This window comes from Canis lupus, chromosome 29 (genome assembly GCF_048164855.1).
Source record: "Canis lupus baileyi chromosome 29, mCanLup2.hap1, whole genome shotgun sequence".
Classification (NCBI taxonomy): Eukaryota; Metazoa; Chordata; class Mammalia; order Carnivora; family Canidae; genus Canis; species Canis lupus.
In genome coordinates, this window is record NC_132866.1 from 11,323,530 (window position 1) to 11,338,983 (window position 15,454).

Below are 15,454 nucleotides of genomic sequence, written 5' to 3' on the forward strand. Positions count from 1 at the left end.
CCTGTCCGTTCTGAGAGTTTCTCCTTAGCACCCTCCTCCCTAACCCCAATTTCCACCTTCGCACACGTACTACTATTTGGGCTGGAGTGATAGGAAGGGAGATTGGAGTGTGACGCTGGGTACAGAGGGCATGGAGTGGTGGGCTCGGAGCGGGGACACGGAGTGATGTGCACTGACCGAGACTGTACCGTGCTAAGGTCGGACGAGGAGGTAGTCTGCAGCAGGTTACAGGACCCCCAGCGCCTGGCACCTGCTCAGTGTGGTCTGTACCCCTGCTTCTCTTAGGACAGTTTGTTTCCTGGTCCGCAGTAGTCTGATGAGTGAATGTGATTTTAATTTGAGGAACACAGAAGAAAATTAAGCTTTTCTTTCCCCACTTTGCTCATTTTGAATAAATAAATACTTTCTACATTGCTATCCTGTGGTTGTGGTAGGTAAAAGAAGTTGAGCTTCTGAATGTTTGGTAAATGTATCTGAATTATCTATTGTTTGTTTCTCGTTTCCTGGTAAAATCGAAATTATTTTTTTAAGAATACCGAACAAAACAGTTGAGAGTAAAGCAGCTCACAGAATTAGTGAAGTTCTTATTTAAGTTGTAGATTTATTATTTAAGGTGGATATGTAAGATTTTTTCTCTAGGAGCTCAAGAAACCATGAAACTATAGCCTTAGAAATTAATATAAGATCTTTCCTTACACACATACGGAAAGTATTTAACCCCATATATGTACTTCCTTAAAACAGGGAAACTTTGTTCCTTGCTCATTAAAAAATTTCTTTTCGCAGTCTTTTCGTCTGCAGATGACTATAGAGAACATGAACCATTTGAAATTCATCCCCCACAAAGACTATACAGCCAATCGCCTGGTCAGTGGGCTCCTCCAGCTACCGAACAACACTTCCCTTGTGATTGATGAAACTCTCCTAGAACAAGGGCAGCTGGACACACCAGGTATGGACTTGAGTGTGTCTCTTCATTCCTAATCTCCCATGAAAGCCAGATCTGGTATTGACTTTTAAAAGGATCACCAATCAGGGATCCCTGGGTGGCGCAGTGGTTTGGCGCCTACCTTTGGCCCAGGGCGCGATCCTGGAGACCCGGGATCAAATCCCATGTCGGGCTCCCGGTGCATGGGGCCTGCTTCTCCCTCTGCCTGTGTCTCTGCTTCTCTCTCTCACTGTGTGACTATCATAAATTAAAAAAATAAAGTTTGTTTTTTTTTTTTAAATAAAAGGATCACCAATCAGAGACAAACTTCTATTTCACAAGCATTTTGGATCAAGGCTTGCCATATGAATTAGTGTAATGTGGATATTATAGACTTAGAAATTGTGTACATTGGCTGTGTTTTGTCCTAGTATGAAAATAGTACGATGACAGGACAAGGATGTGGCAAGGAGCTCTTTAAGGCTAAGAAAGGAGGAGATTATGCCTTCAGTCATATATTAGCTAAAAAGAAAAGTGTAGGGGCACTTGAGTGGCTCAGTGGTGAGCATCTGCCTCCGGCTCAGGGCATGATCCTGTGGTCCTGGGATGGAGTCCCATATAGGGCTCCCTGCATGGAGCCTGCTTCTCCCTCTGCCTGTGTCTCTGCCTCTCTCTCTCTCTCTCTCTCTATCTCTATCTCTCTCATGAACAAATAAAATCTTTAAAAAAAAGAAAGAGAAAAGTGTAGAGAAGATCTAATAAAACATTAACTGCCCAATATGAAGTTTTTTATTTTTTTATTTCAAAGAATCTCTGAAAAAAAAAATTTAGTAGAAGACTACACTTTATTGGGGGGTAAGTTCAAGAAGTAAAGGTAGAAGGAAAAAAATAGTGTGGACTGGGTATACTTAATAAGGCACAGATGAGTATAAAAATCCGTAAAACTCAATAATCTTATCTCTATGCGTAAAAATCATTTTAGTTCAACCATACTGTGCTAGACCTGTACACGTCACATAGAAAGTGATTGTACTTACTGGGAACCTATCTTGTACCTAGTTGCATACCAGATGCTAGATTAGATTTTAGGAGGTCCTGGCCCCAAAATACATTTGTTTAGCTTGACCAGTGTTGTCTGAAGCCTATTACTTAGTGAACATTTAGCTTAGGAGGTCGAACAGTGCTTGAGATAACTTTTTAAAGCAGTAGAAACTTCATGTCTTACAATTAGTATCAATAAAACCAAATTGTTTAGGTGATTAAAATCAAATGACTAAAAAATTACTATTTTTTTATTTTTCAGGTGTTCATAATGTGACTGCCCTGAGCAACCTAATAACTTGGCAGAAGGTGGATTATGACTTCAGTTACCACCAGATGGAATTCCCCTGCAATATTAATGTTTTTATTACTTCAGAGGGGAGATCACTCCTGCCGGTACGAGGAGACATGTTAAGATGGAGGGAGGTTACGTTGGAAAGATACCTGTATTCTTTTGTTTCTTGGTATGGCTTATTATTGAGGAGTTAAACTTGTTTCAGAATTGGGGCTGTTGATTATCAGTAAGAGAATTGATTATTTTGTTCCCGCTGTGGGAATGAAAACCTGTGAAGAACCAGATACGGCGAATCCCAAGACGAGCAGAGGAAAGCTGTCGGTAGCAGCAGCTCCCACACCCAGGCAGAGAAAGTAGAAGCTTTCTGTAAATTGCCTGATTCACATCTAGACCTTTGTTCTTGCTGCCTCCGTCCTATTGTCTCTGCCAATCTTACGTGAGGAATAGTTCAGAATTCCTTTTAAAACATTTAAAAATGTTCCTGATGACATGGTAATTATTTTTATGCTTTATGGTGAAATGCTCTGATAAATCATCAGAGTGACTGATGCAGGGAGCTTTTAATTGTGTCTTTTCATGATGAGAAGTACGCCCCGTTGTCTAAAAGGTGTAGAGTTTCTCTGTAAACTGATGTTCACTGTGATTCATGAGAAACTGCCCGTGAACGAGAATGAAATGGCCCCCGGGTAAGTTTCCTCTGGGAAAGTGTGATTTGCTTTACGTGGTTTCTAGACAGATCAGTAAGACGTACACATATTCCAGGATTAAGAAAGCCTTGAAAACATTTTAATTAGCTGGTTTTTAGAGGTTGGTTACCTTTTTATGTGTTTACTGCTCTTCCTGCGGAAATGTAAGTAACCAAAGAAACGCTCACCTCTGTAATTGTCGCCGAGGGAGTCACGGTGCTTGTAAACGAATGTTAGAAAGTGTCCCCCCTCCGGTAATAAAGAGTATTTCTCGATTGCTACGCGGGCTGATACAGATGAAGCCTCCTCCCGAAATTTTGGATTAATTTCGGAACGTGGGAAACCCCGCGTCCCGTTGGTCTCCGTAGGCAGACTGCCAGATCCACCTGGAGCCCCAGCTCATCCCGCCCAACATGGAGGAGTACACCGACAGCCTCCTGTCCGCCGTGCTCCCCTCTGTCCTCAACAAGTTCCGCATCTACCTGACCCTCCTGAGGTTCCTGGACTACAGCATTTCCGATGAGATAACCAAGGTGTGTCTGGGGTGAAACCAACGATTTCCCGTGTTGAGTTAGACGGTTTGGTCACGTTCCACTTACCGCGACTGGCGCCGAGCTCGTGTGTCCTACGTGGGCGGCGCTCCTCCGCGCGGTTACAGTCCTGCTTTGCGCTCCTGTCTTTAAATCGGAGGGAAAAAGTTAGGAGGAGAAAGACCTTTGTACCGCTTGGGTATTTCCCTGTGTGGTTCCCTTCCCCGTGGTCCTTCCGTGCTTCCTGTCGGGCACATCGGCTGTGACAAGTTCAGTGGTTGCCCATCTGGGAATGTCTGAATTTCTCCGTTTTTGAAGACTAGTTGTACTGGACGTGGAGTTCTTGCTTTATAGACTTTTTCTTTCAGCGCTTTTCACGTGTGTCCTCCCGTTGCCTTCTGGCGCGGGGGTTTCTGGTGAGGGGTGCGCTCGCGGCTGAGGCGAGGCCCCTGTGCGCACTGAGTCCTTTTGCTCTGGTGCTGGGGGTCTGGATCTCTGAGTTTCTTCTACTGGAGTTTATTGAACCTCTTGGGTGTGCGGGTTACTGTCCATCTTGGGGAAGTTTTGAGGAAATTTGCTGAGTTTTTGACCGTCATTTCTTTACATTTCTTTCTGCCTCTTTCTCCCTCCTTTCCCTCCAGCATGCCTGTAGGTGGATGTTGGCAAACTCGATGGTGTCCCACAAGTAGCTGAGGCTCTGTTCATTTTTCCTCCTCCCTTATACTTTCTTCTGGACACACTGGCCATTCACACTCAGCCTTTCTGCACGTTTGCTGAGACTTTTTTTTCTGCCTGCTGCACACAGCTGCTTTTGAGCCCAGTTTCTAGTAGTGAATTTTAAATTTCAGCTACAGTGTTCAGCTTCAGAATTTTTATTTGCCTTTAATTTTATTAAAAGACTTTTATTTATTCAGAGAGCAGACTCCCCATTGAACATAGAGCTTGATTTCACGACCCTCGAGATCATGACCTGAGCTGAAACCGAGAGATGCTTAACCCGCTGAGCTGCCCAAGCACCTGTTTACTTTTTAAATAATTTCTGTTGGGGCACCTGGGTGACTCAGTGGTGGAGCATCTGTCTTTGGCTCAGGTGGTGATCCCAGGGTCCTGGGATCGAGTCCCATGTCGGGCTCCCTGCATGGAACCTGCTTCTCCCTCTGCCTGTGTCTCTGCTTCTCTCTGTGTCTCATAAATGAATAAATAAAATCTTTAATAAGTGATTTCTACCTCTTGTTTTTTATTTGATGTGACCTTATTCTCATACTTTCTTTTAGCTCTTTAAATGTGGTTTCCTTTAGTTCTTTGAATATGTTTAAAGAGCTGACTCAAAGTCTTTGTCTTGCAAGTCCAATATTTGGGCTTTCTCAAGGACTGTTTCTGTTTACTTCTTTGTTTCCAGTGAAACGATCCAGACATTGTTTTTTGTTTCTATGTCTCCCTTGTTTTTGTTTTGAAAACCAGGGGTTTTTTTTGTTGTTGTTTTAAAATTTTTTTATTCATGAGAGACACAGAGAGAGAGGCAGAGACAGAAGCAGGTTCCATGCAGGGAGCCTGATGGTGGGACTCGATCCCAGGACCCCGGGATCACGATCTAAGCCGAGGGCAGATGCTCAACCACTGAGCCACCCAGGCGCCCCAAAACCAGGTGTTTAAATGATATGCTAGCTCTGCTCTGGTGGATCCTTCCCCTCCCTAGGGTTTGTTGTTGCTTGATGCTTAGTGACTTTTCTGAACGAACTCTTGGAAACATATCCTTTGTGTGTAGGTCCTGGAGTCTCTGCTCTGTTAGCTTAGAGGCCAGTCAGTGAGTGAATTTCGTTAGATGTCTGGAAGCAGGTCTCCCAGTCAAAGCCCAGGGCTCTGTGTCTCCACGGGGTAGGCCTTCGACACACTGCCACGCAGTTGACAACTGTGACCATCCCTTCTCTTTCTGCTTGCACAGAAAAGGCTACCCAGACGGAGTAGCTGAGGGCCTGCTTTTTTTTTTTTTTTTTTTTTTTAAGATTTTATTTATTTACTCATGAAAGACACAGTGAGAGAGAGACACAGGCAGAGGGAGAAGCAGGCCCCATGCAGGGAGCCTGATGTGGGACTCGATCCTGGGTCTCCAGGATCACGCCCTGGGCCGAAGGCAGGCGCCAAACCGCCAAGCCACCCGGGCTGCCCCTGAGGGCCTGCTCTGATCGGAGTACATGCTCGGCCCTTTGCACGCATGCGGCCTTCTGCATTCGGGAGGACTTAGAGATGGATGTGTCCTTTGCGGGCTTTGGAGGGGAAAAGTTCTCATTTCCTAGTTTTTTCTTTTAAGGGTTTTGGTTAGCTGCTTATTTGCCCCAACTGTTACCCAGTGCGTGAGGCAGCCAGGATGATCAGTAATTGCTTCGGATTGTTTTTGATAAATTCCCCGGGAAGGGGGGGGGGGGGGAAGAGGCTGTTCATAGAGTCCGGCTGAGTAAAGACGCTTTGCACGTGGGTTCTCACAAGGAACCAGCAGAGAGTGACGGATCTCCAGGAGTGCTGCTTTGCAAGCACCCTGTCGTGTGGCTGCCAGGCGGTCCCTTTTTGGGGGTGTAGGCTGGGGGTTGGGTGGGTAGGGCAAACTAAAATGCCTCAGAGCCCAGTGTTCTGTCTTGAACATATGATGCCTGTATTCTGGTTAGTTTTCAGACTTTTGAAGAAGCACATTTTGATAGTTCTTGCTAGTGTTCTTGTCCCCTTTAATGGTGGAAAGAATTTTCAGATCCTCCCTCCCTCTGCCACTTCTGACATCACTGCACGGTTGACTGTGCCCATTGCTGACCTAGGTGCTCGCCCAGGAGCCCCAGGCTGTGGAGGGGTGGCTCCCAGTCCGTTGCCCTCTCCGCCGCCCAAGCAGCAGGGCTGACTTCCTCATTTTCACATCAGCCAACTGACTGCATTACTTTGCTTTTCCTACATAATGCACATCGTTTCCTCAGAAGCCGTGGTTTTAAAGGCCACTTGCTCTCTTGTCACAGGCAGTTGAAGATGACTTTGTGGAGATGCGCAAGAACGATCCTCAGAGCATCACTGCTGACGATCTCCACCAGCTGCTCATCGTGGCTCGGTGAGTAGGACCTGCCCGTAATTGCTTTTTCGGTAAACTCTGTATGAACCTCGCAGTTTTTAGGAGTAACTGAGGCAGGTTTCTACAAATGGAAAATGTTTTTCCTTTAAAATACCATGTGAAGGGCATTGAGGGGGGGGATTGTGTTTGGCCAGTGACCATTTCAGTGGAACAGGTTTTGCTTTTTCTCTAAACCTTAAAGATCCCTTTACGGAAGTCTTACTTGGCTCCTGACTTGTGTGTAAGCTACCAGATGGTCTTGACCCCTGGCCCAGTATTCCTAGGTGGTGTTTTTTTTTTTTTTTTTTTTTTTTAAGAACTAGTTACTGTCCTCAGTCTAGACTTAAATCCAATTCTGTGTTTCGTGCCAGGTTCCTGTCTCTCAGTGCCGGTCAGACCACACTGTCAAGAGAACGATGGCTAAGAGCAAAGCAGTTAGAGTCTTTAAGAAGAACCAGGCTTCAACAGCAGAAATGTGTGAATGGAAATGAACTTTGAAGATCTGACACCTCTGAGAGTATTGGGCAGATTGTAGCCACATTATTGTAAAATTCAAGTACCATTTATACCACATTGTTTTGTAGATAATTTGTATCAGACACCAATGACTTTTCCTGAAATCAAGCCTGGTAACATCTGAAGTTTATATAATATTCAGTAAGGGCTTTTACCTTACTGGTTTTATGGAGCTTTTGATTGTTTTATAATTATATAAATTAGTAACAATGTACAAAAGTGTATTTGATATTAAAAGTTTAATATTGATAATGTTGCTGATACCTTTTCCTTAAGTTTCAGCTAAGTCGTAGGTCAGACTCTGTTGAAATGCTGATGTCAACTTCATTTGAAGAAAATTGTTGGAATTCCAAAGTCAGAGGAGTTGTTCAGATTTTTACAATGTCTTTCCAATTAACGGTGGGTCTGAATGTGTTTAGTGGTCCAACTTTGGGGAATGGGGTGTACCGGCCATTAATTCACATGACTGTGAAATTCTGTAGCATCCTTTCCCAAACGTTGGACCACAGAAGTTTTTTTTTTTTTTTTCCACTTAACAGTTATTAATAACCTGCAAAATTAGTCTATTACATGGCAGTGGTTCCCAGACCTTTGGATTTCATGGACCAGTAGTAACATTTCCGAAAATTTGAGGGACAGGGTTGCCGATGTATTTTGCCAAGTAATCTGAAAGAAACCACTGTATTAACACTTTTTTTTTCTTCTTCATAAAAGGAGTCTCAGGATGAGAGTCCTTTCAGTGGAATAAACACAGCTTTTTTGGGAAAAAAACACCACATTGTCCTTATTTTTCTAATTTCACCCCTCGTGCATTTGGGAACCACTGTTTTATGGGACTTAAGGGAATGCTGCCCTAGGATAGGTTGTGTTGCCCAAGTATGAAGAAAGCAAACAGTTAACTTTTTAAAATATGCCTTCTGTAGAAAATAAAGTTTTAAATTGTTTTCATAATTGTCATTTAGTTGCTTTGATGATTGTATTGGATTTTAAACTTTTGCGTAAGTTTTTCCATTAGTTGCAGATGTGTTAGCTCAACGAACATTATCTGCTAATCCAGGAATACCCAATAAAGCTATAGGTAAGTTTTTCCCAGACCAATTAGTTTTAACATAAAGGTTTTTAAGGTAACAAAAATATCATTATCCATAGCTAGAAAGCAATTTAATACAGTACAGCAGTGTAATTGTGGCATAAAGGATGTTTGGAAAGTTTTGACCATTACTTTATGTAAGCTCTCAGCAGTTACGTATAAAGATTAATTTGTTTTTTTTGTTTTTTTTTTTAAAGCCAGTTAGTTTACCTAGTGGGAAACAGGAGATCAGTTAAATGATTCTGTGGGTGTTGTTTCCCCTCCCACTCCGAATCGACATTGCTGAACAAGGAAACCAGGGTCAGCCTTGAAAACCAAGGAATTCATTATGCCTAATGAACTGAAGTGAAAATTACTAGTTTAACTTTTCCTAAACTCAAATCTATTTTTATAAACTAATGTAAATAATCTGTTTATATTTAGAATTCTAACTGGTTTTCATTTTTATAACGGGTAGGCTAGACTTCCTTAACCTTTTAGAAATAAAAATGAAGACTCAACTGGATTTGTGAAAATAAAATTCAAGTAGATTAGTTACCGTGTGATTATTGTGCCAATGTGAATTGTAATTTACCAAAGAGAAGTAAATAATTTGCTTGATCTTGCAGAAAAGTTCCCTTGAAAGGAAAACCCTCTTTGAAATAAACAAAACTTCCCAAATTATTAGTACTTTGGGCTGTTTTTCATGAATTGTAAGAGTTACCCTGTGACGTATGGGAAAAGATCCAACACCTTCCTGGTGGAAAACCGTCGTAAGCTTAACTGTGGGAGCTGATGCAGCGTGGTGTCTTCCTACAGGTGTCCCACCAGGTAGGAGATTGGCGCTCTGGGCTTCAGAACCCCTTTTCTTTTCTCTGTTGCCCGCACACTGGAAGGTGAAGTTGGTTATTCCTATTTGGATCACCAGGAAACTGAACATACTACCCTGACTGGAATTAAATGTTGCCGCCTTTTTAGTTTTCAAAGATCTCTTTGCAAGGAATTTCATGAAGCTTGTACCACCTGACCTTTGCTTATATTTTCTCTCCTGTTGTGTGACACTTTAATACTTTTGAGACTCAGGAAAAGTTGGTTAGGGACAGAATAAAACTTTTGGTTTCAGTGTTTGGGTGTTTGAAATTTGATGGTGATACACTTCACTTTTAAAGTCATATCAACAAAAGAGGAAAATACTGAAAGGGCTGAGACCCAAGTGTTCAGTCATAGCGTATTGATCTTACGAATTTTTAAATCTGCTTTAGAAATCAACCATTATGTTTAAAATGTTATTCAAGGAATTCTCATACACATGGTCACTCTAAATTACAATGTTATTTTATTTTAAATAGTCACAAGATTTGACACTTCAAAAAAAAGATACCACTAATAAATAACAAATATGGAAATACTTATCAAAGTTACAACAGACATAATGTTTAGCTGAGAATCACTTCAACAGGGTAAGGCTCTAAAGATACCAGACGAACCGATACTTGTTTGGAATAAGGTGTGCAACGTCCTCGTACGGGCTTTTCTTAGGCCATGGGGTCAGGATTACAGCCATAAAATCAGTTTTAGTACAACTGTGCTTCAGACTAAATCTCAACAATTCCGTCACAGCCTATACAAGATGTTAAGGAATGTTCCCTTGCAAGAAATTACAACTTGAACACTCATTTCAATAATTACCAATACCCAGTAAACGTAGTCTTCCGTTCCTAAAAACGGCAAAATTAAATAGATGCTGGTATTCATTCACACCTTGTGTCTCGGGCTTTATGACTGACAGGTCTTCATAATCCAGACTTTGGGTGTACAAGGGGCAGAATATTTTAAATTTAAGTAGACTGGGGAAAATTAGGATCAAATGGGCATACCTTTCTTGACTGTCGTACCAGTAATCCTCAAATAACAGGGAATGGTTAAGCCATCAAAACTAAACTAGTTATTTTTTATATTCAAATGCTGCTTCGTACTAGTTAACACTCTAAAGTCACTAAGAACTAAATGTATTTACACAGGAATGAACTGACAAAATTATGAAAAATGCTATTCCCCTACACGTGTCCTTTGTTCATCCTTCATGGGTTTACTCGCTACACTGCACCATCCACCCCACTCCAAAATAGGTGCAGGTGGTCATGTCGCAAAGTAATTATCCCCAAACTACTCTCAAGGACCAGCTGCTCTGTAGTGTATAAGCTACTCACGTTTACACCTTCTAGGATGATGTACTTCTGTTGTTCTGGCTCTCAAATCTGGAAATCTGCTGAAGTTCAGATTCCTTTTAAAACCTTTCCCGAAAAACATAATTAGAATTTGTGATCCCTAACTTCAAAGACAGTACAGATTAAAATAGCCTAATATGTGAAACCTCTTTTTGGATTAAATAAAAGCCATAGGATTCTTTGTGGCTAAAAACTAAATCTGAATTATGCGTGTCTGGCACTGTGTAAACATATTTTTAAGTTCATTTTGCTGGACTTGATTCACCACTTCAGGTTCTGCAGGGCTCTTCTGAACCTTGGCCACCGCAAAGTTGATCCCCTGGGTTAACCCAGCTTGGGTAATACTAGCAACCTGGACCATGGAACTTCGAATCTTTGCAAAGGGAGAGACTGCTCTGCTGCTACTGCCCTCTGAAGGAGAAGGAGTTACTTGAAGCCCCGTCTCAAGTTCAAGCATGCTGGATGCAGAGCCAGGGGTCTTTTGACCTACAACTGGATGCACTGGTTCAACTGACAAATACTGGGGACCTGTTGCAGGAAAAGACACATCTAATTGAGATGGCCGAGAAGGTGTCTGTTCTGTTGATTCGGATTGTGTTTCTTCATTAGAAACTTGATGGGTCATTTGATTTCCTTCCTCACTAGCCTGCTGAGAAACAGACCCTGTTTCTGACAGCTGGGTCATTTTGTTTTGTGCATCTTGTACAAATCTGTGGCAGTAAATATCCACAGGCTTGGCAAAACCAGTCAATACGTATATGTTGTCAGCTGAAGGACTTTTCTTCAAAGGAGACTCATGGCCTTTTCCAAACCCACTTCCATGAGCAACAATCTCCGAAGGAGCGTGAATGCTAATATCGGTGCTGCTGAGGGACTGGGACCGACTGCCTAACCGAGGTGCTGAAGCAATAATACCACAACTAGGAAGAACATAGTCTCTTGGCCCTACGTTCTCTAAAGAATTAGCTAGCGGCTTGTCTTCATCAGACTTGGAATTTGCGAGGAATTCATCAGAGTGGTAGGAGTCATTCTCTGAAGACACTTCCCCATCCGACTCTCCCTGGACTTTGTTATCTATCACACCTGTGGTTTCCATAGTTTCAAGGCTACTATCTGACTTCCAAAGATTTACTTTTAAGTTTGGTTTTAGAAAGTTAACTTTCATTTCAGGTTTGGCAAAGTTTCCTAGCTTTCGTAGATTGCCAATATTTACATTAGATTTGGTCTGTTTCACTTTTTGATTTAGAGATGAAAATTTGCTCATTAAAAAATTTTTTCCCTGTGCCAGAGAGCCTTGGTTTTGAGATCTGATGCCAATGATGTCTTCATGAGGTTTACTGCTCTTCCTACAATTAGAAGAAGAGAAAAGTTAACTCCCTGTGAAATCCAATATACCAGTTCCAGTTACTATAAATGAAAGCTGACTTGAAGTGGGCCCAATTTCCGAAACAGTGCACTGCTAAGTGGCAAAATCAGATAATCCATGATGCTAGAACAGTACTATACAATAGAAACATAAGCTATATGTAGTTTTAAGTTTTTCTAGCCATATTAAAAACCCGAAATTTTGATTGTATTTAACCTAATATATGCACAAAATATTTTACCATATAATCACTATTAAAAGATGATTAATGAGATATCTTATTTCTGATACTAAGTCTATGAAGCAACTGGTGTGTAGTATTTTACAACTTGGCAGCAGAAGCCTTTGTAAATGACATTGACAAGTTGTCCCTGGATGTTGAGTGGGAACCGTGCCCCGGCTGTGTGACTTTAACCCCCGTCCAGCAAGCAGTCTCCTGCACATCGTGTTCTCCAGCAGGCCGTGCACTGATGAGCCAGCCAGCCAGCCTGTGGAAACACTCCCGTCTGCAATATCTTAATCCTACTCAGTGAAGCTCCTCATAGTAGTTGGGATTAATCATGTTGAGTTCTTTTGGATCAAAACTTTGTCTTTAGATTTGATCATTACTACTGCATGTTTCCTTCAACAGGGTTCTCTCTGGCGTTCAGAGAAGGGGAAGCAGTAGAGGAAGGAAAGGGAAAGGAGAAGCCTCTCAATGGCTGTCTCAACCTACATTTTTGTGCATTATTCTGAGAAAAAAAACCCAAAACCACACCCAAAATTCAAACCACAGCAGTTTCCTTCTTATTTACGGGGTTACATTCCAAGACCCCAGTGGATGTCTAAAACCACAGGTAGAATCAAACCCTATATGTCTTACATGTTTTTCCCTATACATATGTAACCTGTGATAAAGTTCATAAACCAGGCAGAGTAAGAGATTAATAGAATTACAATACTGTCATAAGTTATATGAATGTCCTCTCTAAATATCTTATTACTGTACTGTACTCACTCCTTCTGGTGAGGATTTGAGAGGATAAAATACCTACACGCTGAGATGAAGTGAATGATGTGGTCACTGTGAGCATCAGGCTATGGCCTGACAATGTGTCAGGAGGAGAATCACCTGTTCCCGGACCACGGCTGACCACAGGTAAACTGAGCCTGAACAGGGGAAGAGGGGATCTCTACAGAGGCAAGTGGCTACCATTCGGGGCGGGTCTACCACATGGACCACCTTGACAACCAACAAACCCAGCACAGACTGTAAATGGGAGTCCATAGCATCTTAACTCAAACTGTCTGCACAGATTCCAACTTGGTTGAATTCAAGTGGGAGGGGGGTTTGTTTCCTTTTGTTTTCGTGTGGTTTACCTACGTTTATTTTAAAAGATACGGGATATTTGACAGGATTTTCTCAGGTGGCATCCCTCACAACAGCTATAAATACAAAAAAAAGTGCTATTTGCCACACGTCTCAGTATGTATGTATGACTTGCTGGTCATGAAATTTCATAAAAATTAGGATGCTAAAGAGCTGCTGAAACAACTCTCTACTAACACAAGACTGAACAATGTTTCTCTGGCTGACCAAATGGCTCTCCTCTAGTTGAATGTGGACCATGAAACACAATCAGATGGGAAGCCAAATTTTAATGTGAAATAATCTCTTCACAGGCATTCTTTTCCCAAATTTAGAACCCACTGGTGTTTAGAGAGAAAATCAGAGCTTGAATGTTTCAAAGTTGTTTAAATTATGGTGACAACTAATGTATTTCTCGTTTTTAAGAGTCTTACTTTTTGACCCACAGAAATCTGGTATTTCCCAGTTTAAATACCAATACATTACCCAAATTTGACTTCTCATTTGCAAATACTTTTAAAGAAGTAAGACTCTGGATAATAAGGTCTTTATTCTTAAGAAAATTGAAGTAGTACACTTACCTCTCAAGTTTTTTCTCAATTATAGGTACATCTAATCCCATGGCTTGCTTGGTTATCTGTAGCATCTCTGCAATGCACTGAAGGGTATCTGAAACCCAAATACAACTGCTTGCCAGTTTCCCCAAAAACATACTAAAAAAAAATAGTACTTGTAATTCAGAACCCTAAATGAAATTTGCGGTCTTATTCAAATACAAGTTTACTTGCTACAATTTATAGAAAACTGCTTCTTGTTCATTATGTTCTGAAACAAATTTTAACAGAAGAGTTAATAAAGGGCAAATGAGCCAAATCAATTGGAAGTAAAAGTTTATTCTCATTTGTCCTAACCATTTTAGATGCCACGACAACAGCTGTGAATGAGTTCCCTGACTACTGTCCATGAGAGGCATATGTGGTAGGATAAAGCTCTGGCACTCAAGTATGGCCAAACCCAACGAGATTTCCCATTACAGACACCTTTGCCCCAACCTACACCAGTTCAAATAATTTCCCTGCTTTGTGGGGACAAAGTGGCTATTTCAAGGTTACAAAGCACAAAGCTAAGTTCCATTTATAACGGTATATACTGTCCCCACTTCCACTTGGACTTAAAAGAGCAGATCAAAAGTTACCACTGAATACTGTCATCTCTTCATTACCTTTCCCGTCCTCTTCTGGATTGCGCATTACAGCTCTCAGTGTGTGGAAATAGCCACTTGCTTCTTTATATCTGTAGTGCAACCGCATGCAGGAGAACTTCGGCTTACCAAAGAGAGTGGGTTCAGGACCTAAAAACACAAATGAATATGGTTAAATATCTCACATAAAATTTACTTTTTTCTGTATCTTTAAAATACCAACAATTACTCATCAGTTACTTAGCAGATTTTATTTCTACATGAGAGTACACAAAATATAAGCTTAGTGTGATTTGATTTGATGAGGTTAAAGAACTTCTTCAGTCTCAAATATTTAAACTTTCTTGATCCTTGGGTTAATTTCATAAGGTAAGTAATAAACAGTTATTAGACCACATCCATCACTAATCTCTAAAGAATAGAAGAAAGTCCTAAGAAATCGACTACTTGAAATATCAATATCCCTTTCTGGTTCTAATAAATTGTACTGTTTGTTCAAACAATGTGACCCAATCTCAGAAGAACAGTATTTGCTTTCTAGGACTTGGTTAGCATGTTAAAATTTACCTATTTCTATTTTTTCCAGGTCTTCTAGACTTAGTCGTTGATACTGGTTTACTTTATCAACTTCATCATCATAACTGGATAAAGGGAAAGGGAGTAAAAATAGGATTACAATCAAAAGCATATTTGGCTTGGCAGCTGAGATATATTAGTAGTAACTTCTATGCAGTTAAAACCTTCGCACTCTGGGGTAAAGAGTTAAACATTTTAAAAACTAGATGAGAATCAGCTTATGGATCTTACACTAAAATCAATTACAAAATATAATTTGTTTCATAAAAACTTACAAAACAAAACCAACAAACCTAAAACTTAACCTAAAAAGGCAAACACACATATGTATACTAAAGGTATGTGTTTATGAATAACACAGATCTGCTATCCAGAATCAAGAATAAAAAAATCCATATGATTAATGCCAATGGGTATCTGGGCCTATGACTTAGAGGAAAAAAAAAAATTGATTCTGGTAAGGCTAATGGGAAGTACTTATTTGCTTGCTAGTGACATTGTTAGTCTTTCTGGAGATCTGGCAATAAACCATAGAAGTATTACAATTCATCATACTCTTAAAAGAGAAGCATGTGTGTGCGTGTA

At 41.0% G+C, this 15,454-nt stretch overlaps 2 protein-coding genes across 6 annotated transcripts in view; one reads left to right on the forward strand and one right to left on the reverse strand.

The window, feature by feature from the left end:
• Nucleotides 1-8,834, forward strand: part of MCMBP (minichromosome maintenance complex binding protein) — a 49,619-nt gene extending 40,785 nt beyond the window's left edge. For both annotated transcript variants that reach the window (XM_072805100.1, XM_072805101.1), the window contains exons 12-16: nt 787-952; nt 2,232-2,365; nt 3,319-3,483; nt 6,477-6,565; nt 6,937-8,834. In XM_072805100.1, coding sequence (XP_072661201.1) covers nt 787-952; nt 2,232-2,365; nt 3,319-3,483; nt 6,477-6,565; nt 6,937-7,063 — 681 coding nt within the window. In that variant the 3' untranslated portion in view covers nt 7,064-8,834. The remainder of the gene's footprint in view (nt 1-786; nt 953-2,231; nt 2,366-3,318; nt 3,484-6,476; nt 6,566-6,936) is intronic.
• Nucleotides 8,835-9,469: 635 nt separating this feature from the next.
• INPP5F (inositol polyphosphate-5-phosphatase F) overlaps nt 9,470-15,454 on the reverse strand; it is an 87,242-nt gene continuing 81,257 nt past the window's right edge. For all 4 annotated transcript variants that reach the window (XM_072805098.1, XM_072805096.1, XM_072805097.1 and 1 more), the window contains 4 exons: nt 14,861-14,934; nt 14,315-14,443; nt 13,674-13,761; nt 9,470-11,724 (listed from right to left, as the gene is read on the reverse strand). In XM_072805098.1, the coding sequence (XP_072661199.1) occupies nt 10,572-11,724; nt 13,674-13,761; nt 14,315-14,443; nt 14,861-14,934 (1,444 nt within the window). In that variant the 3' untranslated portion in view covers nt 9,470-10,571. The remainder of the gene's footprint in view (nt 11,725-13,673; nt 13,762-14,314; nt 14,444-14,860; nt 14,935-15,454) is intronic.